The 25,057-nt window shown below is 38.5% G+C and overlaps 1 protein-coding gene and 1 pseudogene across 1 annotated transcript; both read right to left on the bottom strand.

The window, feature by feature from the left end:
• Positions 1–1,669: 1,669 nt before the first annotated feature.
• Positions 1,670–16,628, bottom strand: ARG1 (arginase 1). The gene is made up of 8 exons (XM_004609038.3): positions 16,503–16,628; positions 12,688–12,760; positions 8,127–8,301; positions 5,689–5,848; positions 4,507–4,601; positions 3,316–3,420; positions 2,726–2,862; positions 1,670–2,202 (listed from the first exon to the last, which is right to left on the bottom strand). Exons 1-8 carry the CDS (start codon positions 16,557–16,559, stop codon positions 2,036–2,038), a joined length of 969 nt encoding a protein of 322 aa, XP_004609095.1. The 5' UTR covers positions 16,560–16,628; the 3' UTR covers positions 1,670–2,035.
• An 880-nt stretch (positions 16,629–17,508) lies between these two features.
• LOC101554133 (ubiquitin carboxyl-terminal hydrolase 15-like) lies at positions 17,509–20,650 on the bottom strand (annotated as a pseudogene).
• Positions 20,651–25,057: the final 4,407 nt, after the last annotated feature.

Below are 25,057 nucleotides of genomic sequence, written 5' to 3'. Positions count from 1 at the left end.
TCTGGCTGTGTGAGATGTACAGCAGGGAGGATGCTTGCCTTGCATGCAGCCAACCCAGGTTCAATGCCCAGCATCCCATGTGGTCCCCCAGCACCGTCAGGAGTATTCCTGAGTGTAAAGCCAGGATTAAGCCCTAAGAACTGCTGTGTGTGACCAAAACAAAAAAAAATTCTCTAGGAAAGTCATACTTAGAAATGACTTCAAGTATTATATTTTTCTTAACACAGTCTCAATGTAGTCTAACTGCCACAAACCTTATACTGCTTTGAGATCCTAGGAGTGGAATAATTATGATACTTGCATTATGCAAATAAAATCAAAATATGGTAACATTTTTATATATACATTGGGATTGTAATTATAAGAATATACATTGAACATATACATTGGGATTGTAATTATAGGAATAATACAGTATAAACTCTTAGGAAAATTCCACTTTTTCCTCTGTAGCTTAATGAAAGGGAATATGATTTTCCTCCAAAGAGATTTTTTTCCTTTTTTTTTGTTCTTTTGGGCCATACCCTGTGGTGCTCAGGGATTACTCCTGGCTCTGCGGGTAGGAATTACTCCTCTTGTTGCTCAGGGGACCACATGAGATGCTGGGGATAGAACCCAGGTTGGCAGCTTGCAAGCTACCTGCTGTTCTAACGCTCCTCCAAAGAGTCTTCTTTAAAGAAAAGTAATTATTCTTCAGAGACAGTAAGCAAATACAGAAACTTCATTTGACTTTAGAAAGCAGCTGAGGGAGAAATGCCTTTATATTTATTGCATAATGACTAGGGCAGTAGGGACTAGGGAACAGGGTTTCCTGCAGTGTTAGAAATGTTCTCCATGCCTTTGCCTGTGTAATAGGAGCTACCAAGTCAGCTGAGAACGTGGAACATGACTAACATTCTAATTTTATTAATTTTTCATTATTTAAACTATATGTGGCCGATGTATTGAACAAGGCTTTCTAGAGTAGGATTTGTTTTTATCTAAAAATAGTTTTTAAATATCTTACAAAATTCATAGTGACAAATAGTTTAAAATTCTGCCCTGCCTGGAAAATTCAGATGGGAGAGGGCTTTTGCTTGCAATTGTTATATGATAATAACAAAGTCCTCTCATTGAGCCTGCCTTATTATAGATGCTACTCGTTGCTATATAAGTTGGGAGAAGGGAAAGCTTTTGTTTCCCTTCTTTTTATTTTAATTTATTCTCACCTTTTTCTCCCTTTTCCCACTATATCCCAGAGCCAAGAAGAATTTTTAGAATTTTAGCTGAGACATACTACATGCAGGTGCTGTGAGTAAACCGAAGGGCATTTGGAAGCCACAGATTATTTTCAGTAAAATCCCCATCTGAATTAGCTGAGTTTAGAAACAGATTAGCAGTTTGATTTCTTTAAATGCTACATTAAGAGCAGCCATGCTTAAAATATAACCCAAGGTTGAGGTTCAGAACAAGTAAAATTTGGCCATCTAAAGTTAATGAATTTAGAGATTGCCCAAGCCATTTTCGCCATTTCAGAGGAAGTATCAGAGTCAGAATTTAAATAGGCTTCACTAAGGTCTTAGAACAACTTATAGCATGAAATAATGATTTCATCTTATTTTTCAAAATCTTTCTTTGAGACAGAATACTTGTGTTGCATAAGTTTAGAAACATAGACAACATATAATCTTACAAAGAGTTTATTATAAAAATTATGTATTTTGAACAGCACGGAATGACTTGATAGGTGGAGTATTCTTTTCTGCTGCCAGGAGTTCCTCGATGTAGGGACTTAAATAAGTGTGAGTTCATTTTCTTTTGAAAATTACTGTATATTCTCTGTCAAAGTTTCAAAATGGGCAAATAAGCTTTTTAATTTTACAAAAGTTTGAATTTCCAAATCTTGAATTTTACACCATGAGGGATTTGATAGGATTGATACTGATTGTATTAATATTTACCAAGGCAAACATATTTTTCTGGAAAACCTAAGCAAATTATTAGATTTGCTACTTAGGTCATTAGCTGCAAGATTTTTATATATTTGCTTCCACACTTACTTAGGTGGACTAAGGTAGTCTATAGGCTTATGGTTACCCTCCCTTGCCACTCCAAAACAGGACAAGGTTATTGCTATTGCCGTATTCACTGTCCGAGTTACTTCTTCTGGTGTCTTTCCCAGAGATGGGTTCACTTCCATGATATCTAATCCTGAGAGCAGTCCTAGGATAGCAAATAGAAATAAGGTGATGTATTAAATAGTTGGCATTTTTCAATGGGTAGAAGTTAAATCAAATATCCAGGAGAGAAGGAAACTAACAGAGAAAACATTAGTGCATTATATGATGAGCATTCTGGAATTGTCAACTGTGGCATGGCTTTCATATCAGGGAGGTATGAATATATGTTGAACAAGTATATAATGACTATTTTTGGTGGGGAATGTGGGGCCACACACCTGGCTCTGCATGTAATAATTATGCTTGGCAGTGCTCCAAGGGGACCATATGGGTGCTAGGGACCAAACCCAGGTCAGTCAGGTGAAAAGCAAGGACCCTGCTCATGCCCACTGTACTATGGCTCCAGCCCCGATACTGACTTCTTTAACCACTCAGTTTTTTATTTGTTGGAGGATTGGTTTTTTTTCAATTTTAAATGAACATTTTTGTTTTTAATTTTTAACCAATCACCACGGATTACAAAATTATTGAAGATTGGGTTTGAGGCCACTCTGATGTTTACCCACCTGTTTTGCAAATTTCTTCTGTGATATAGAGACCTTCTCTGTACGTTAGACCTCCCGGGACTGGAGTACCAGTCGCTGGTGTGAAAAATGGGTCCAGTCCATCGACATCAAAGCTCAGATGAATTGGTCTTTTCTTTCTTTTAAGAGATGTGAAAGGAATTCCATTTAAAGCTGGTGATTTAACATTTGGTAGATTAATCACTGTACTCACTCGCTACTCATCGATTTGCTCCAGCAGGCATCAGTAATGTAACCATTGTGAGACTTGTTACTGTTTTTGGCATATCGAATATGCCACGGGTAGTTTGCCAGGCTCTGCCATGCAGGCAGGATACTCTCGGTAGCTTGCCGGGCTCTTCGAAAGGGGCAGAGGATTTGAACCCGGGTTGGCCTCGTGCAAGGCAAACGCCCTACTTGCTGCACCATAGTGCAGCATAGTGATAGATAAATACAGTTCTTATTTTATAAATGGTAACAACCCAGTGAAGTTCTGACTTGACCGAAGCCCTTAATACTGACAACTGTCAGTAATAGCTCTTTTAAGTAATACTCATGTAAACACCTGCACACAAATTCACAGAAGTACATACCTTCCCAGTAGGTAGCTGAGTGTTTCTTCCATCACTTTGCCAATTCCCAGTCTATCCACTTCAGTCATCGAATAGAATTTGATACCAAGAGTTTTCAAAATATAGCTATGAAAGGGGATATATTAAGATAATCTGTAATTAGTAAGGAGGATGATTCTGTTTCCTGATTTCTCTTGAAGAAACATCAAGTTCATGAAATATTTAGGTTCTATGAACTGTTTGGGTTTATTGTATATTTTTAACAGCAAATCAACTAAGATGTATTTAAGTCATTGTAAGTGTATAGCTATATGTCCCAAGCACAGACTCTATAGCACTGAAAACTAACAACACTAAGGCTAAGGTGCAACCACAAAACTTTGTAATGCACCTGTCAAGGTGGCCAGCAGGTAGAAATACACTTGGGGGAGGGGGAGGGAGAGGAACCTGGGGACAGTGATGGTGTGAAATGTACACTACTGAAGGGATGGGTGTTACAAGGCTGTATGACTGAAACCTGACCATGATCAGCTTTATAACTGTTATCTCACAGTGACTCAATCAAAAAAAAAAAAAGCAGGCAGCAGGGAGGGGGTAAAGAGGAAGGGGTGTCAAGGGGGACTGAAGGGAGGGAATATGAGGATACTGGTGGAGAGAAGTTGACACTGGTGGTATAACTGATGTTGAAATATTATATGCTCCGAACTCAACTATAAACAACTTTGTAAATCATGGTTCTTTAACTAGAAAAAAAAAATTGCTTAAGGTAAATCACTTTAGGGGCCAAGGAAATAGATCAAAGGGTTGGATACATGCCTCACATACAAAAAGCCAGATATGGGATCCCTGGCAACATATGCCTTGCCCTGGCACCAGCAGTTTGGGTCCTGGTGGCCCCATCACTGCCAAGACCAAGCAGCACAGGGTCCCTGGGGACATGAGCTCTGACCCTTCAGGCCTGCAACCGCCAGGCTGAGCATTACTGGGAATGCCCCCTGGGCACCAGCAGAAGGCCCTTTCAAATCATCTGTATATACAAGTTTGCACTGTCTGTAAATTAATTTTTTTATTTGCGTTCAATAATATCAAGTGGATTTTAAAAGATTTATAAGTTGGTGTTTAAAATAATTTTCTCTCCTCTATTTGACTCATGTAAGCTGAACATTCAAAAGGATAGAGATGAAGGTAAATCACATAAAGAGAGAAACTTACTGTTCCCCAGGGTCCACATCTCTCAGGCCAATATACACAATATCTTTGGCAGTTATGCAGGGAGTCACCCAGGAGAATCCTGGTACATCGGGGATCTAAAATTGCAATATTTCCATTTGGTTATATATGTTCCTTTTGAGGAAATCTATTGAAAGTCAAGGGCATTGGTTAAATTACATATATCTTATATTTAGGACATAAAATTTGAGGAAATTGTTAAAATAGAACAAAAATTAACATTTGAATATCTGTCTTTCTCCCTGATGTCTTTAATTGCTTTGGCATATTAAAGGATGAATCCTGGCTCTGTGCTGAGGGATCACTACTGGCGGGCCCTGGGGATTATATTATGGGGGACCAGAGATCAAACTCAAGTCAGCCAAGTATGCGACAAGTCCTTAGCTGATATACTATATCTCTGGTCTCCAAAAGAATTTTTTAATCCTAGAATTAAATAATACCCAAGATGCTATTTTGAATCATAAGCCTCACTGGTTCTTGACATTGTCTAGACTTGCATCTGAAACATTGTAAAATCATTTTAGGTGTGCATTAGGTTTTTGTAAAACCTGTTTAAATGTAGACTTCATATCATACTTTCAGTTTTTGTGTTCATAAAGCATGCAGCAATGCTCAGGGGTGACTCCTGGCTCTTTATTCAGAGGCTACTCCTGGTGATCCCATGAAGGATGCTGGGGACAGAACCCAGGTCAGCCTTATACGAGGCAATGATCCTATCCTCTGGACTATCTCTCCAACCCCAACAACAGATTTATTTTTTAAAAATTAAGATAGAAAATAAATGAAATCAGTTGGCAAGTTAATAAGATGGAAGTAGAGAATCTTGCCACCTTTATGATACAACATTTTGCTTTAAGATGCAGAGGAATTTTTGGAGACAACATCAATATTTCCAAATAAGATGGTAGAGGGTTTTTCTTTGTTTTTGGACCGGGGTTATAGGGGGTGTGGGGCTGCCAGCAGTTTTAAAAATCAGCAGAACCTATTGGTTCTCCAGAAGCCATGAAGCACTGGGGGTTGGACCCAGAACCCTGTGCATGCAAGACATGTGACCCCACCTTTGAATTATCACCCTGACTCAAACACAAGATTTCTTTCTTCCCTTCCACCTCCTGAATTTGTGTTAATAATTATTTAGTAGAACAGCAACAAGTCCTTTACCTTGCCCTTTAGTTCCTTCAGGAGGAAAGACACAGGTTGTCCATGCAAGTTCCCACTTGATGTCGTCTGTGGAGTGTTGATATCTGTGTGAGCATCCACCCAAATTACACAGAGATCCGAGTGGACCTTGGCATGGCCACAGATACTTCCAACCGCCAAACTTTGGGGGAGAAAAGTGTGCACACTCATCAGGCTTCCAATATTACGTGCATCACATTAACTCAGTTCCTATTTATGTCAAATTGACCAATGTTTTTCATAAGATTTAAATTAGAGATGTAAGCAAAACAATTTTAACAAAGATTAAATACAGCTTATGCTTAATCCTAACAATGCCTCCTTTCATAGAGAGCATTGCTGAAATAAAAGGATTGGTTTCTAAACTACCTAATGAAACTGCAAATTGTAGTTTAATCAACAATTAAACATGTGTTGAAGTACCAATCACACAAGAAATTCTTTAGCATGAGACATGATTCAAATTTCAGGATTAATTTGGCTAATTATCTTTACACTCATCTTCCTTGGGAGAGAGATAATTCTACCAAGTGAATGTTCACAGGTTTCTTCCATTTTTCTTAAACTAGAGAGCATTATTCAGAAATACACACAACAACCTCTGCCAGTGTATGCTAAGGACTCACTCTCTCTTTCCAGTGTTCTGATCGTCTCCTTGAACTTATCTATCCTGCCGCACAGTTGAGAACTCACTCTGACCCAATCCAGAACTCAGAGTTCATTCGAAAGGCTCCATGGCCCCCAAAATTTTCCAGAATGGAACAGCTGTGGAATATCTTACACAACAATGAAATATATCTCCCACTCATCACAGCTTACATATTATAAATGTTTAAATTCTTAGAATAGAGGTAATTATGCCCTGATGTTCAGGCATTAATGATTAAACTCTACGTTTGTTTTCCCTTCAGGTGTATTGCATTTTGATATCACTCATCAAACTACCAATTGCAAAAAAAAATTGCAAGTTTTTTCTACTTAAAAAGGAAAGCAAACTTCAGTTTCTCACTTGAAATTTGGTTACAGAATCCCTGTTGTATTTAGAGGAGAAAACTCAAGGAGTTAAAACCAAATTGTCTTGGAGAATCATAGATAAGATAACAATGTCTCTATTTCCTATTTATTTAGAAATATCAACCTTTAATGTTTATAATTTTTGGTTCAATCACACTCTGGAAAATTATCTGGGAGCTTGAAAGAAAATATTTAAAAGGTCAATGCACACAAAATATTTTCTACAGTTTTTTAAATGATGAAAAAAATTGAGATGGGGTACTACTGGGCCACACCTGGAGTACTCAGGGGCTACTCATGGCTCTGTGGTCAGAGATTACTCCTGGCAGTACTCCAGAGGCCATCTGTGGTCCAGGGATTTGAATCAAAGTTAGCCTAATGTAAAGCAAGTGCATTAAACTCTGCCAATGCAAATTAGAAAATTACTTGAATATCTGACAATGTATATGCAACACAGTGACATGAAACTTTGATGAAAATTTATGGAACTGTTTTTATTTTGGACCACACCTGGCTTTTCTTAGAGCTTATTCCTGCCTCTGTGCTCAGGGGTCACTTCTGGCGGGCTCAGGGGACCATATGAGATGCCAGGAATCAAACCCAGCCTGACCTTGTGCAAGGCAAGTGCTCTACCCACTGTTTTTGTTTGGTTTTTTGGGGGGCAGAGGGCACAGCCGTCAGTGCTCAGGGCTTAATCCTGAATCTGCACTCTGAGATCCCTTCTGGAGGGGGCTGGGAGACCGTATGGGGTGCCTGGCATCAAATCCCAGTTGGCCCAATGCAACACTCTACCCCTGTACTCTTTCCAGTCCCAAATTTAATCAACATTAAAAAATTATGCTTGCATGTAGCACAAAAGTAATATGAAAATTCATTCTTCGGATTAAGAGCAACACACAAAATTGTTAAAATCATACACAAGCAAAAACTATGGTGGGAAAAAGTATGCCGGGTTTTCAATTCTTGTTCAAATAATTATTAGGAAACTTCATTGCAATCTTTTTCCTTTATATGTGTGTGTATACTATTGTTGGAAATGAAGCAAAATAAGCTAAGAATGTCCTCATTTCCTATTTAGAAACTTCATTCTTTGATGGACATTTTACTGAAATCTATTCATATGTTATCTTTTTTTCTGGAACAATTGATATTGTGAGACTTTAAAATGGAGCTAAGTCTGTTTTTTTTTAAATAAAGCAGTAACCAGTAACATTTAAAAAGTGAGAAAATATGTTTTAAATATTAACCAAAATTTTCACTCTATTTCTCTCTCTCTCTCTCTCTCTCTCTCTCTCTCTCTCTCTCTCTCTCTCTCTCTCTCTCTCTCTCTCTCCTCATAAGTTCCGGTTGAACTTCCATTTTTGTCATTTGTGCGTAGTCCCAAAGAGACAACCACTGAGCCAGACCTGTGGTCTCCTCCAAGTACCAGGCTGGTCCTTCCATTCTTCTTGACATCGGCCACCACACCAGCCAACTGCTCATTGGCTTTGCCCACAGATCTTGGGAATTTCACAATTTGAAAGGGAGTATCATTAGGGACATCAGCGAAGGGTAGATTTCCATAATCTTTCACATCACACTCTATAATTAAAATGAAGAGTATCAGGTTATTAAATATATATGATACATACATATGCTACACAGCATACATAAAATATAATATATACATATTGACAAAGTCATCTTAGTGTGATTTATAAAATGAGTGAACTTTCTAAAATGTGGGCGAAGAAAGCCTTGAAGACTTTGCTGTGACTAAATGCCATGAAGGTGGAAACTATGTCTACTTTTTCTTAAACCATCTAGCCATGCACACTGATGCTGCCTATTGTGTACCAGTTTCTCAGAAAACACTTGCTGGTGGACCCAGTTAGATTAATTACTATTACAGCCATGGTAGTCGTTCCCTTTGGAACTAAGGAATAATGTCACTTTGTTTGTATATTAGTGTCTCTCTCTCTCTCTCTTTCTCTCTTTCTCTCTCTTTGTGTGTGTGCTTTCTAGTATTCTAAAAAGAGTTCATTTCATTTCATTTTAATTATAGAGTGTGATGTGAAAGATTATGGAGATCTACCCTTCGTTTACTATATGTTTTATACATATAGTAAAGAAGAGTTAAAACTAAAAGTTTATGTATGTTTATGACCTAAAGAAAATGCACCCATATTTTCTACATGTTCTTTGTACTTTAAGTTCTTGATTTCAGACCCCTCTGTTACCTGTATAACTTAACCTTCCTGTAATTTCTTGGGGTTCTTCCTTGGTGGAGGGGCACACTTGGCAGTGCTCAGGGCTTACTCCTGGCTCTGCACTCAGGGATCATTCCTGGGTTAGCTGGGAGACCATATGGGGTACCAGGGACTGAACCGAGATCAGCTGTGTGTGAGGCAAGCACCCTACATACTGTACTAACTCTCTAGCTCCACTTCCTGTATTTTCTCTGTGTACTGTACCAGCCTCAGAGCTGCATTATCAGAATAAGTGCATACAGGTAGTTAGCAGTGAGCATGACACCATATAAGTAAAGATAGAGAGGCTTTATCATACTTTTCTAATAAGATGTTTTAGGTAAGCCAAAATTCCTAAGAACTTCCTAAAAATTATATGAGATCAGTTCACTGTTCTGAATGAACTAGTCACTGAGCATTGTTTTCATTACCAGTTCTTGTGTTTCTATAATTCATTAACACCTTTAAGACATTTAACGAAGGAGCAGTGATGTGGCAAGCCTTCTGTTCCATATTGGGTTTTAAAAAAGAAAACATATTGGAGTTTTATGAAGTAATTCTTACTTGCTAAAATTTACTAATTTTAAGCATACAGGTCAACTAATTTGAAAAATATTGAGTCTACAGCCATCATCGTGATCAAGATTTAGAACATGTCTGTTGACCACTGTTGGATAACATTGAGTTGTCCTTGCTCCTCCCGCAGGGAACTTAGGTTTATTGAGTTACTTTTACAACAGTGCCCCTGAGGCACACGCAGTTCCATCAAGCACTAATAATCCTATATTGCTTTTCTCTTTCCTTTATGTCACTTGCATGGCTTAGCAATGTCCTTTTTGTATAGACACTGGAAGACAGTTCATGCTATGCTTTGTAACATGAGAGTTAATTGACTCTAAATAATATTTACTCCTGGGCATCCGTATTTACTTGACTTAAGCCTCAGTTGCCCTTAGTTCCTAGCACTACAAAAGCAGGGTCTTGACGAAGGGACTGGATGGACCCAGGGAAAGCTGTAAACTCTCCTGGCATCAAAAGGGGACAAGCTAAGCACCATAAGTATAATAAGTTAAGAGCACGGTCATAGAACAAACTGTCATGACCTAAAAAGAAGTAACTAAATAAGGACCCTGCTGTGTTTAGAAAAGATTAACCTGGCCTGAGAACTGTGGTCTGGGGTAATAGCAAGCTGTCCCCAGGAAGAGCCAACCTTTAAGCTTAATATATCTCTTACTGTGTTTACACAAAATGAATAGAATTATTATGAGAAGTAAATTTACAATGATTATTTACGTGGATTACTAGCTGAGGAAAGAAGAAAGCAATACACTCTAGATGGACTCCCGCCCTTGAGTGGATCTCATAGTTATCTGGAGTGCTGACAGATGAGATTTTGTCCTTGAGTTAATCTCCTAGAAATTTCCCTGAAGGAGTAACTTTACCTCTGTGTGTTATTATGACCATGTTTAAGCCCACTTATGTGTACCCCCAACCTTCATGATTTCAACATAACTATGCTGTAAGGGAAAAGTGGGGACTCTGAGGAAGAGAGACAGGAACTAGGAGGACTACAATGAGGAGGAGGAGGAGGGAACTATGATGACTGGGACTACGACCAAAACTATGACTACAGTTGCACTGTAGGGGAGAGATCAGATGATAATGAGGAGCCCCAGTCTGTTTTTCTGTTCCCCCGTCCTTTGTCACCTTGGGCCGGCAAGGGGAACGGTTCTCGGCTACCGAACGCTCATGTCCCTTGCGCATGCCCACAATTTTCTTTTGGAAACTCACTGACCCCCAGATTTTCTTGTGCCTCTTTGCAGACAGTCCTCATATCTCTTCTGCCAAGCAACTGTTGATTTGATTGGTTATTATGCTCGTGTCTTTTCTAGATAAAATATGCAGTCTTTTTTTGTGTAGCTTCTTTCACTTGCAAATTGTTCTAAAGAGTCATCCATGTTCTTGCTGTTTCTGTTTTAATTGTTGAATATTACTCATACACAAGCACCACTTTTTTAGTTATTCATTCACCACTTAATAGGCATTTTTAGTTTCCTCATTTTCTGTCATTAAAAATATTGCTACACGAGGCCAGAGCAATAGTGCAGTGCATAGGGTGTTTGCCTTGCACATGGCCAACCCAGGCATAGTCCAGCATCTAATATAGTCCCTCAAGCACCGCCAGGAATAATCCCTAAGTACAGAGCCAGAAGTAGGGGCTGGAGCGATAGCAGAGCGGGCAGGGTGTTTGCCTTGCACGGGGGCTGACCGGGGTTCAATTCTCAGCATTACATATGGTTCCCCGAGCACCGCCAGGAGTAGTTCCTGAGTGCAGAGCCAGGAGTAACCCTTCTGCATCACCGGGTGTGACCCAAAAGCACTGTAGCACTGTCGTCCCGTTGTTCAACAATTTGCTCAAGCAGGCACCAGTAACGTCTTCATTGTGAGACTTGTTACTGTTTTTGGCATATCTAATACACCATGGGTAGCTTGCCAGGCTCTGCCACTCGGGTGGGATACTCTCAGTAGCTTGCCAGGCTCTCCAAGAGGGATGGAGGAATCGAACCCAGGGCCCAAAAGCAAACCAAAAGAAAACAAAGCCAGGAGTAATCCCTGAGTATTCCTGGGTGTGGTCCCCAAAACAATATATATATATATACTTGTAATATATTATAGATTTATATTGCTACAAATATTCAAGTGCCTATCTTTGTAGGTTAATGTTTTTACTTATTTTCAATAAATACCTTGGAGTGTATTTTGCTGCGTATTTTTTTTCTTTTGGAAGGATAAAAAAGCTTTATTGATAAACACGTATGTTTAAGGAGTCCAGCTAACAAGTACACAGGGATCTGCGAGAGATCACCACTGCACCAGACACCCCCCACCCACTGCTAGGATTGCAGCCATGAGATGGCCCCAGCAGACCCCTGTCATACAGGCTGCCCCTCTGGTCACCCGTCTCCCTTCTGTCAATTGTGCTGGGGGCAGGAAGAGGCAGAGAGCAGTCCCGGTCTTCTGGCTCCTGGGGCCTGCGGCAGTTCCCTGCCCTCTGAGGAACTGGCTCGGAGCCCAGGAGTGGCAGCCTGAGGCGGAGTCAGAGGGCGGAGGAGGGAGACCGCAGCTGCTTCATATCCTGAGCAGAAAACCTGAGTGATCTTACAGCAGCATCGGCCTGCAGATCTGGTGATCTGGGAAATACGTGTGTATTTAAAACGCTGCCAACATGATTTTCAAAGTGGCTATATTGCACATTTCCTCCAAGAATAAATGAAGATTGCTCCATACCCAGTACAAAACTTCACCAGGACATAAAAAAAAAATACATATACATAAAAAAAATTTCTTAGCCTATCAATTTCATTGGCATGTTATGTATGTGTTTATACCCATACAGACATATAATGTAAAAATTAAACACTGTCATTACTAGATTTCATTGATTTTTCTCTTATGTAGTGGTCTTCTTGAAAGCCAAAGTACGACCTTAGAAAAAGAACCCATAAAAGCACAAGAAACAAAATTTAGCTGATCATATTTTAACTTAAACATTACCAAGATCTTGGGACCAGAGAGATGGCCCAGAAGGTAGGACACTTGCCTTTCATGTGGCCAACCAATGTTCAATCCCCAGCACCCCATATGGTTCCTCAAGCCCCATCAGGAGTGATCCCTGAACTTAGAACCAGAAGTAAGCTCTGAGCACAGCTAAGCATGGCCCCCAAACAAAACAAATTACCTAGATCTTTAAGTTTCTCAAGCAGGCCACCCCGTCTCAATGCTGCTGGGCCTTCTTCCACTCCTCCTCGTGGCTGAACAATTAAAAATAAAGTAAGTCAGTCATTCCACAATAGTAATTCATTCCAGCACTTTGTCAGTTGAAGAGTCATGCTCAGTTTTTTCAGTCTCTACAGAACCAGGAATTTGCAGCCTCTCATGTAACCACAAGAAGATCCCTTGGATTACTCCTATATCAAAAAGGAGGATCAGGAATTAGAATAGTTAGATAATTGTCTTACAGGAGTCCAGCTAACAAGTATTAGTGTCAGATCACATCTTGATCTTTGAGATTTCCAAATCCAGATCATTTCTTCTGGTCCCTCCAAATATTCAGTATTGCAAACACATGTTTCATACAAGCAAACAGGCAGTTGTAGGTACAAACATCTAACGATGAAAGATTTTGTCTTTGATCAACTAGAAGTTCATAAAGAATTTGGATATTTAATTCCAGTGCCAGTACAAGGAGATGTGCTTCAGTGCAGACACACTAGGTAATAACAAACACGATCCACATCACTCTGGTGGTGACAGTGTGCCAGGGAAGGCTGCATGGGGCATGTGTCAGCTAGCTGAGTCTCGCAACACAGGGAAGTACTCAGAAAAATAAAATAGAGTGAAAGAAACTTTTGCAAACCAGAGTAGGAGCTTGGAAATAAACCAAAAAGCACAAGAAACAGAGTGCGGTATGAGAGATATCTACAGGCCCTCTTCAGAATTTGGGTTCTTAGTTAATCTCATCACCTGTGAGCTTAATAGACCATCACTACAGACCACAGGGACCATTGCTCTATTTTAGGCTGTGACCTGATTAAGTGCATTCCATGAGAATTCCACCCTTGCTGTTTATTAAGGGAGCACACCTCTTCCTCCTTGCAATAAATCATCTCCAACCTTCTCAAGGCAGGTTATCAATCTAAAGAAACAATCCTTTTATGTCTCTTTGATTCTACTATTTTAGCAAGGTTTTTAGATACAAAAGTTTATTTCATGTTGTCAGATGAGATGATATGCCAAAAGACACATGTCTATTTCTACAATTGTGTGTGTGTGTGTGTGTCTGGGGGGTGTTGAATATTTCTTCCAAACCAAGCAAATATTTCTTTCCAATTCAAATATCCACAGTGACCATCCCTGAGTGTCAGGCAAATCTTTAAGGTCAGATTCCCAGTTCTGATATTATTCTGATATTATATTCTGATATTATCCCCAGTTTCTTCCAAACCAAGCAAATATTTCTTTCCAATTCAAATATCCACAGTGACCATCCCTGAGTGTCAGGCAAATCTTTAAGGTCAGATTCCCAGTTCTGATAGCCAGGGATGTTCTGTCCAAGATACTTTGTCCATTCCCTTTCTGAATGCTCCCTATTCACCGTCGAGCACATTCAATGTCCCCCTTTTAAAAACTCAACTAAAAAACTTATTCGCTCATATTTGCCCTTGGGTTTGTGTCTGCCTTGTCTTCTCTCAATTCTTCAATTTTGAGCCAATATTTCCTACACATGCGGCACTATATTTTGAAGTGCAGAGCTGACAATTGCTGTTTAAAATTGTCAAGTTGATAAAACTTCATTTTTTTTTACTTCCTCTACCTTTGAAACTTTACAACAAATTTTATGGACCTTAAGTGGACACTATATGTTCTCTAATATACTCTTTAAATTTCCCACAGTGACTTCTCTACCTGTATCCTTCTCTCATGCTTCTCAATACTGAGCATTGCTTAGGGTCTGATTTATTTGCCCACTTTGGAAATCAGGCTGTTAGCAATATTGACTTTGAAACTGAATCCCAATCCCCAGCGATCTCAGATGGAAGATCAGCTATGGATCTAAAACAAACAAACAAAAAAAGGCATCAATTCAGGTCATGGACACATGCTTTGGGATCAGACAGTTTGGTCTTGGCTTTCTCCTTAAACAAACTCTCTGAGTCCTGGTTAACTATAAACTAACTATATTGCCTTCTGAATCATTTTGCTGTCACTTCCCTCCCATGGTGTAAGTGGGTGAAGCAAACAAGAGTCCTTTGCAAGGTCCTTTGTAGCCACCTATGCTTTAAGCCTCTTTTGCCTGTGTGTCAAATGTTTATTTTTTTAATTGAGAACTGTGAGGGCTATTTATCTGTTTGTTTTTTATCTTTTATGTTCTACTTTATTATTTATTATTTTATAAAGTAGTTCACAATATTTGATTATATCTAATATTCGAACACCAATCCCACCAACATTACACCTTCCCACCACCAAATTTTGGATGTTTCCATCTTGCTGCTTATCTGTTGACCTCCTTTCCCCATCCCCTCTACATTATGATTTAATGTAGAATAAAAAAATCCCTGAATCTCCATACATGGAACAATAAGCTTCACTCTCATGGGGCCATGATTTAATTGCTAAAGAGTTATGGGAGGGGGGATGGGTGGTGTTGAAGGAATTGCTGAAAACAGAAAAAGCTTCAGGCTATATGTCAAAATGTTCTCCCCTCAAAGGGTGATTATCCACCAGAAGCTTTCTACTGAGCCCTTCAGAGTATAGCTTGTTCACTGTGTTCTTCCTTCTTTTCTTCCTTTCTTTCTTCCTTCAGTCCTTTGTCCTTCCCTCTTTGAGTTTTTATCCTTCCCTCTTATCATTTTTATCTTGTGGTCTGTTATTTTAATTCTCTTCGCTAGAATCTATTCCAAGAATAAGTGAGTGCAGTGTAGAATGTGAGATGAACTCAACATAAAGGGAAACACTCTGTCAGTCAAATGTCTCTGTGTTCCAAAGAACCTTTGAAAGATCTCCCCGGGGAAAAGAGGCTGTGATTCTAACAGTAAAATTCAGATGGGGTTTCCAACCTGAGACTACTCCTAATTTGTTTATGGTGAAAAAAACAGAAACAAAGTGATATTTGAAACCAACATACTACCAAGATAGGCAAAGGGACTTCTGGAGAAAGTTTCATTTCATACAATGACAAAATCTCCGTCTTGTTTGTTTTAGTTTTTTCCTCCCCCCACGACTTTAAGCACAGACATGCTGAAGTCTAGAGTGTCTATAATTACGTTCCATTGCCAGAATGAGTGTGGTGTCCAGGCAGGAAAAAAAAAAGACTATATTTAAATGTTGTTGGCATGTTTTGACAATCTGGGAGTCTCATAAATTAGTCCTCTCAGTCAATAAGCAGAGTCTTTCTGTTTTTCTTTTTCTAACTCTCAAAAAGTGAATTCTATCTACACAAAGGACTCTATGTAGTTCATGAACTAACACTTTTGTGAATCATTAAAGCTCAAATAATAAGCATCGTTCACAAAATTGCATAAGACAATAATATTTAGTTCCTCCAAATTAAAAAAAAAATCTGAAGATTGCTGCCAATGTATGAAAGTTTCAAGGTACTAATCATGTAACTAACCAAACATGTTCCTTAAAAAGTCTCTCTTACTCTACTTATATACAGTAACACCAAAAAGCAAAGTAAGCATAAAACTCTTTAAAATACATAGCTACAATGCAGAAAAGTTTATTTACATGCAAATAAAAATACGTTCTCTTAAAAATTAGAGGAAAATTCTAGATTCTAATAAAATTGGCTGATTAGGAGTCACAAGAATAGTAAATATAGTCACTGTATTTGTAACTATAATTATACTAGAAAATATCTAGAAAATTTAAAAATTTACTTGAATATTCTAGGGACCTAGTTAACAAGATATGCATACCTTACTAATTTTACATCTTGAACTTTCTAATCAATTCCAGCAGCAATTCAAATCCAGGCTTTTTACTCACTTGTCCCTTTGAGAAAGGAGCTCCCACGATTCCTATGGATTTTGTTTTGGAACTCATGTTCTGACACTTCTCGTCTCTGCACCTGAGTTCTCCAGTCAGCTACCACTCTCTGCAGCCCTCAGTAACAGAGGGCACCTATATTTTCCACTTATAATTGAGCTAAATCTGTTTATCCAATGAGAAAGATTGGCTCCACCTACTGAGCTAAAGTATGACAGTCAATGAGAAGTCTTGCAACTTCCTTACATGTGAAATAATCAGGAGTCCTCCCAGTCTAGGTCTCTAATTAAGAAGTCTATTCATTCTCCAAGTTCAAACAACAGATGACACAAATCTTTAATTACAAGATTGATTTCCCAATACAATAATGTTTTCTGCTCAGGATCAATTCCTCAAAACCGTATATGCAGGTCCATGTCTGGGGCAGTGCACACTCAGGGCAGAACACTTACCTCCTTCACAATTTTAAGTCTTCTGGCATTACTATTGGGCTGGGACCAGCAAGATGGTCTCTCTCGCCTCCTTTTCAACCCTACCAGCCAGGCATCAGGTTTTACAAACTAGGATTAATGGTTAATCCATGAGACATACCTCCTACATCTCTAAGATATATATAAAACTTCCTTTTCTGATTATTACTTAATAAAGCATGATTAGTAAAAAAGCATGATCAATAAAAGTCCGGAGTGCCACTAGACTTTTGAAATTTGCTGCATATGAAAATAATTAAATATTTTTTCAAACTTAAAAGGGATTTATTTGTGATTTCCCATATATATTTAGCTTGTAAATACAAGACTGTAAATGTATTAAGAGACAATTTCTGTTAAAGTTTTCATTGTGTTTCACTTCAAGTACTGCACAAGTTAAAATCTGATAAAGGATTTACATTTGGTTATCTGAAACTTCCCATCTCAGACTCATGTTTAATGTGGTGGGTGACTCCATTATCTCCTTAGACACCACCAGCAGGAAAGTCTCTCCTTTATGGCTTCTGGGGCTCTCATTAGTTAGTGTACATACAGTTTTCGTTTTCTATGTCATTGTCATTATCATTGCTATCTTCGTCACTTTCTAACGGGATGCCTGTTGCAGCTGAAGCACCTTTAGTTTCTCGGTCAAGAGGGAAAAAGCCAGTTCCACTGAAAGTGTCTTGCCTCTGGTAGAAGAGCACGTACGCAGCTTTGGACACAATCTGATCTTCAGATGCTGTCGAGACACTACTCTCATCAAAGTAGTACCATTTCCCATTATCTTTATTTTTTGCAAAAGCAGAATAATGTCCTCCTCCCATCCCTCCATAGTGGTTGGAAACGGCGATCAAATTATAGCAGCAAGGACCCGCATTTGGATTAATTAGGAATTCTGACATATCCAAGTCACTTATAGGAAAGTCAACTAAGGTATCCAATTTATCTCTCATGTATCGACTGTAAGAAAATAGTTTGAGATGTACCACAAGTACTGGAGGCAGTAACCATAAATCTAATTTCTTTGTGGCTTGTTGATGTTCTTTACAATTTGGACAATACCAAGAATCCTCAGCACCTAGCTTTTCCTTTGTTGTAAAAAGCTCAATGTAATCTTTCAATTTCACAAAGGGTTTTTTGGGAGGTTTATATTCCACACTTTTATGTTTCTCAAAGTCCTCAGCAGCATTTTCATCAAAGTATCTTTTTTTTCAAATCAGGATCCCAATCCAAAGCAAGAAAAGATCTTTCATCTAGCCTAAGCTGCCTGTCATCAAATCTTATATGCCGGGTGTCATCTTTGATGTAGTTGGTATCGGTATTGCCTAAATTGTTGAACTGGAATGTAAACAATCTCTTTTTGTGTTCCGTGAGTTGACCTTTGCAAGTTTCCTCAGTACATAATCCAGAATCATTATCTCCTCCAACCGAATCTTCAGACTGACTGTTTTCATTTTCAGAGGGAAGTTTTTGATCTTGGCTGGACTCATCATCCGGCTCATCTGTTTCCATTTCACTTGGTGAGCCTTCTTTATGGATGCCATTGGGGCTGTTCCCATTAATATTTTGGTCTTTACAGCAATGTAGGGATCCTTCAGTTTCTTCAGTTTCAGTGGATATTTTGACATTACCGGCACATTCTCAAAAGTAGAAGATTATAGAGTTTATCTTCAGTATTGTTTCATGGTACTGCTATAAGAAAAGGCTGACCAAAAAGTGAGGAACCAGTATGGTGTGTGTAACTTGAATTTCTAAATTTTTCTCTTAGGCAAACAGGAATAATCACATGCTCTGTATCTTCTGTCCTATTGATGTTAATCTCAAACACATAAATATCATTTCGCTCCATAATACTACTAAGGTTTTCATCCATGGCAAATATTCTGTGAAATCTATGATTGTATATATCAGTGACTATCATCTTATCTGCAGGTATGCCTGACAAAGTAGAGAGTGCCGTACAAAGATCTTGTATGTTTCCAATTTTGGGGACAACCACTTTGTACTGCATAGGTTTGGTAAGTGGATCCATTCTAACTAAGTAAACTTCTAAGGTATGCTCTTTTTTCATGGGCAAAGGAAGTGTCAAGTAACAAGAAGGATCAAATGTGACTGAAATCTTTGCACATTCAGGACATACTAAAGTTGACTTGTAAAGGCCATGAAATATGTCGACTATGATAGAATCATTTCTTCTTCTTTTTTTTTTTTTTTTTTGCTTTTTGGGTCATACCCAGCGATGCTCAGGGGTAACTCCTGGCTTTGCACTCAGGAATTACTCCTGGCAGTGCTTGGGGGACCATATGGGATGCCGGGGATCGAACCCGGGTCGGCCGCGTGCAAGGCAAATGCCCTACCCGCTGTGCTATCACTCCGGCCCCTAGAATCATTTCTTTTTTTATGATTTTCCCAGGCTTCTTCAGCAACCACCTTATCTGGCCTCCCATCGGCGTCTTTTAATTGTATGTATGTTTTTTTCCTAATTCTATTCAAATCCTCATGTAGACCATCCAACAGGAAAGCTAGTAATTCTTGACAGTCTTGCTGCTGGTATCCAGAGAACTGCGGTGCAAAATGTCCTACTTGTGTCTTAAAGGCTCTTGGTGTGACGTAGCTAAATTTTCCAGACCACATTTGTTTGATCAGTTCAGCATAAGACTTAGCTATTTCACCTCTCATTCCTAAGGGATTGTCAAAATTCAGTTCTTCTTGATACTTATCATTGAGGAAATATTCAGTATGTGGAGGTGTGTTGCTCAAACACTGAATAGCTGAGTTCATGAAGTAGGTATTTCCCAAGTTACTCAGGCCACAGAGGCCTGGCTGCTCATTATTTCTTCCAGGTTCTGAATAATCATAGTTCTTATAAGCAGTATATGATGGAAGACAATAATTTGAGTTTTTCACATTTCTGTTGTTGATGTTGTTATAATTATTTGATAGAGATGAAGGAGATATCTTTGGTAAAGTTGAAAAATTGGATGCACCTGGGGACTTAGGAGCAGAAGGACCCCTTGGCCATGTTCCATCTTCATTTTTCTGTTCTATCACTAACACCTGTCCTTGGTATAAACCAGCATCCTGAATAGTGCTGTCTGGCTTATTCAGTGGCTCAAATGTATTACTCATGTATTTGTTCCACAATCTTGTCTCCTTCTCATCTGGAATAATGAAGATTTTTCTGATTTCCTTTTCAATTGTATCTATTGTGTCAGCTTTGCTAAATCTTCTAGTTACAACATTATTCATGTTGCCATTTTCACAAAGCTTCGGTTCTGTGAGATATACTTCTATTTTGCAGTGCTTTACAAACATACCCTGTTCAAGCACCTTCCGTGCTATTGATTCTTGCCCTTCCATCAATGTGTACCAGCTGACAAGTTTATTCCAGCCCTCCGTTGGCAATAATATGTAATCCAATTCATCGATAAGATGCTCTTTGAGTGACTGGGCATCACCATCTTTGAGAAGTCCAGAGTTATCAATAGGTCCAGGATATACATTTTGATCTCCCATCTGGTATTTGTCCCAACTGTCAAAGCCAACATATTTTTTCCACTGTTTGAACCAGCGACTATCAACTAGGTACCAGGTGTCCCCCTTCCGGAGTGAGATTTTGAGCAGCTTCGCAATGTCAGAACGCTGAATGTCCAGATCCACCACTCTGCCTTCCGCCATCTTCCCCCACTAGTGGCGGCGGCAATAATTAAATTTTTTGATCATAATAATTAAGACACAGAGGTAAAAATAGCCAACAATAAGTGGGCTTTTAAAAAATTATTCTTTTTGTTTGCTTGTTTGGTCGGTTGGGGTGCATACCCAATAGTACTCAGGGCCCGTTTTTGGCTACATGCTTGGCTACATGCTTTTGGCTTACATGTTGGCAGAGCTCAGGGACTCTTTGTGGTATCAGGGATTTGAATTAGGGTTGCAACTGAAGCAGCCACATGCAATGCAAATGCCTTACCTCCTGGACTTTCTCTTTGGCCAAACACAGAATTTCTATGTGCTTGACATGATATAAACATGATATAAAACATGCTTTTATGTTTTATATAGTTTATAATATTTATTCTTTTGCAGAAGAGTTTCAGGACATACATAGTGGTGCTCAGAGCTACTCTTGCGTTCATAAAGCACTGGCTGTGCTTGATGGGATTATAGTGGTGCCAAAGATTAAATCTGGTCAGCTACATGTGAGGCAAGTTTCTTAACCCCTCTACTATTTCTCCAGCTCCAGTAATATTCATTCCTTTATCAGTTCTATGCCAAGCCTCATCATGAGTGCGATTTCAATGATGAAGGCACTAAACTTCAGGAAGATTGACAAATGTCACACACAAGTTGTAAAAGAGCCATGATTCAGTCTTAGGCAGTCTGGATCCACCTAGCCACTGAGATTTTCAGAGTAAACATGGCAAAGTGTCAAAGCAAACATGGGAAAAATGTATGCCTGTCAGATGTATGCCTGTGTGGTCCTGGGAAGTTGTCATGCAAAGGTATGAATTTAAAAGAAATGCATCTTAAATATACTTCCACTTAAAATGATATGATTAAAAATTGTGTTGGGGGAATACACTCAGCCAAACTCAGGGCTTACTCCTGGGAACTCTGGGACCTTATGGGGTATTGGGGGTCAAACCTTGGTCATCTGAGTGCAAGGCAAGTGCCCTACCTGCTATATCATCTCTCCTGATCCCTGATTAAAATTTAGAAGGAAATTGCTTAGCAGTAACTAATTTTTTTTTCCTGTTGATGGAAGAACATTGAGGGAAATTTAAATTTCACAGAGGCAAGACATTTCGTATGCTGTATCCCCATTATGCCTCAAATAGTATTCATATGCAATAAGCACTCTAAATGTCTTTTGAATCTGTGAATGAGGAAACCAATGTCTCATAGATCCATTTAAATAGTACTATTTTCCAAGAGGCTTCATATTTTTTATTTGTGTATTTGCTTATATATTTTATGTGTTTGTGTACTTAGGTATTTAGTATAGTATTGAAATGTTAATGATGTTTCCATTCTATCAGTGTTGTACGGCTGTTCATGCCATTTACTCAGTTTTAGATGAATTACTGAGTAGTATTTTTTCCATATGCTTTGTATTTTGGAACTTTTTTGTAAGTCTCCCTTACTCCCAAATCACAAGTATCTATGTTTGTTTTTCTTCTGTGTCCTTTACAGCTTGTCTTGCACATTTATTCATTCAATTCATCAAATCTTTGTATACTATATAACTTTTCCAGCTACATTTTCTCCCATATAAACCAACAACAACACCCATTGATCAGTTCATTTACTTTGGTATTGACTTGAGTGATATCAGCATTGTATATTAAGTTCCCTCAAACATATGTGGAGTTCTTTCTTGTTCCATAGGCATATTTGCCTATAACTGCACGAGATTCAGAGTTTTATTTTTATGAATTTATGATATATCTAGCACCCTTAGAACAACAGTATTTTTTGTTTTTCCCTTTAAAAATCCATCTATCTATGACCTCCCATTCTGTAAATTTAGAGTGGTTTGTTAGATTTTTTAAAAATCTGGTTAGAAAATCTGGTTTAATATATGAAGTCAATCAACATAATACATAATATCAATACAAAGAAAAATAAAAATGAATCATATAAATAAATATAGAGAAAGCATCTGACAAGATTCAACACCCATTCAGGGAAAAAACAATCCTCAGTAAAATGGGGATAGAAAATATTTAAAGTTATGTACCACAAACCCATAACTTACATCATTCTCAAAGGTGAAAAACTGAAAGCCTTTCCCCTAAGATCAAGCAGAAGACAAAGTTGCCCACTCTTACCACTTTCATAAATATAAAACTGGAAGCCTTTGCAATGGCTTTTATACAAGACAGAGATAATAAGACCAATCAGATTGGAAAAGAAAATGTGGAACAGTCACAGTTTGTAGATGGCATGATACTATACTCAAAAGCCCTAAAGACGCCACAAAACTTCCATGGAATTCATGCCCAATTCAATCAGTTTAACCAATGGCTGAATAAATAGCAGTACTCCTACACTAAAGAAAAATAGAAATAGTCTGGCTTTTAAAAATCTACCAATCTCTTATTTCCTTTTCAAAGATAATGAGTTCATCTTAACAGACCCTGTTCTTGAAAAATTAATCTGCCCTTTGGCTTTTGACTGTTTTCTGTCTATCATAAATATAAATCATACTTTCTGTTTCTAAAGTTAGCATCTCATTACTACTCAAGGAAGTAATGCAAAAAATCTTTTATATGTCATCCATCAGAGCCATATTTTTCTGCTCAATCATTTTATTCTTTTCTGTCTATAGATAAAGATTTTATCAGATAGATAAAGTCTATCTGATATGTGTGGATATATAAATACATATGTATGGATATATATGGATGTATGGATATATGAATGCATATATGTATACCCAAATACCAAAAAAGTAAAATCTCACTAAGAATTTTTATTGGTGAAAATTTGCTTACCACATTTCTATAATTTTATATTGCAGTTATAAATCTCTTTAAATGGTTGTTTCCATACAATTACACAATTACAGTTCACTGAATTCCTTCCAAGCTTTCAAACCCTTCACCCTTCCTCCTTTGGTGACCCTTCATTCTTCCTCCTTTCATGATCTCAGTTCTTTGATCAGAATCTAAGGGTTTACTTTGGTTATACACTGTGTGTTCCCTTGTTTTAGTTTTTTATATTCTACATGAAGCTATGCAGCAATTTTTTTCTTTTTCTTTTTCTTTTCTTTTCTTTTTTTTCTTTTTGGGTCACACCCAGAGTTGCATGGGGGTTACTCCTGGCTCATGCACTCAGGAATTACATCTGGCGATGCTTGGGGGGCCATATGGAATGCTGGGAATCAAACCCAGGTCTTCCTTGTGCAAGGCAAATGCCCTACCTGCTGTGCTATTACTCCAGCCCCTATGCAGCACTTTTATTTCTCTTTCTGACTATTTAACTTAGTATAACCCCTCTTTGGTCTAATCTTCTACTGTGAATGGAAGACTTTAATTTTTCTTCTAAGTTCCATTGTGTTTATATACATTTCTTTTTAAAATACTTTTTTAAAAATTGAATTGCCAAGGGGCTGAAGCAATAGCACAGTGGGTAGGGTGTTTGCCTTGCACGCGGCTGACCTAGGTTCGATTCCCAGCATCCCATATGGTCTCCTGAGCACTGCCAGGAGTAATTCCTGAGTGCAGAGCCAGGAGTAACTCCTGTGCATCGCCAGGTGTGACCCCCCAAAAAAAGCAAAAAAAAAAATTGAATTGCCATGAAATGCAAAGTCAGAAAGCTGTTCACGATTGAGTCTCAGACTGTATAGTGTTCGATCACCTTCACCATGACCCCTTCCCTCCACCAGTGTCCCCAGTTTCCCTCCAACCCATGCTCCTGCTCTCTGGCACTTTTCTTTTTCTTCTTTCAGGCACTGTGGTTTACAATACTGTTACCTAAAGGGTATCATGCATGTCACTTTACCTCTGTTCAGCACCCAATTCTTACCCAGGGTGACCACTTGCCTCTCTCCTTGTCATAGTGATATGAATACCTACCCTCCTCCCATTGTGGCTTGCTTTCTACTAAGGACCAGTCCTCCTGGCCTTCATTTCAAGTATCTATGTGTGTTATTCTCCTACTATATTTCTTTATATATCACAAATGATTGTGAACATTCGATGTCTATTCCTTTCCCTCTGGCTTATTTCACTCAGCATGATACCCTCCATGTGTATCTATGTATCAGCATATTTCACAACTTCTTTTCTTTCCTACTGGCTGCATAGTATTCCATTATGTATCATTCCAGATGTACCATAGCTTCTTACACTTGTCTGTTCCTTGGCATTTGGGATTTTTCCAGATTTTTACTATTATGATCAGTGCTAAAATGAACACACATGACTTTTCTGCGTTGTATTTTGGGACTGTTCAGCTATATTTCCAGGAGAAAAATTGCTGAGTCATATGGAAGTTCAATTTCCAGCTTTTTGAGGAATGCTCATATTGTTTTTCAAAATGAAAATATTCCCACCAGCAGTGAATGAGGGTCCCCTTTCACCA

Source organism: Sorex araneus, chromosome 4 (genome assembly GCF_027595985.1).
Source record: "Sorex araneus isolate mSorAra2 chromosome 4, mSorAra2.pri, whole genome shotgun sequence".
Lineage (NCBI taxonomy): Eukaryota > Metazoa > Chordata > Mammalia > Eulipotyphla > Soricidae > Sorex > Sorex araneus.
Note: the sequence above shows the minus strand (reverse complement) of the source record. Positions and strands in the feature narration are given on the sequence as shown.

Excerpts from the sequence above, each read along its gene's own strand:
- ARG1 (XM_004609038.3), bottom strand. The coding sequence starts at position 16,559 with ATGAGTTCCAAAACAAAATCCATAGGAATCGTGGGAGCTCCTTTCTCA. Across the intron at positions 8,302-12,687 it reads TGAGAAACTTAAAGATCTAG|AGTGTGATGTGAAAGATTAT; the intron begins GTAATTTGTTTT and ends TTTTAATTATAG. Across the intron at positions 3,421-4,506 it reads GATGTGGACCCTGGGGAACA|CTATATTTTGAAAACTCTTG; the intron begins GTAAGTTTCTCT and ends CCCCTTTCATAG.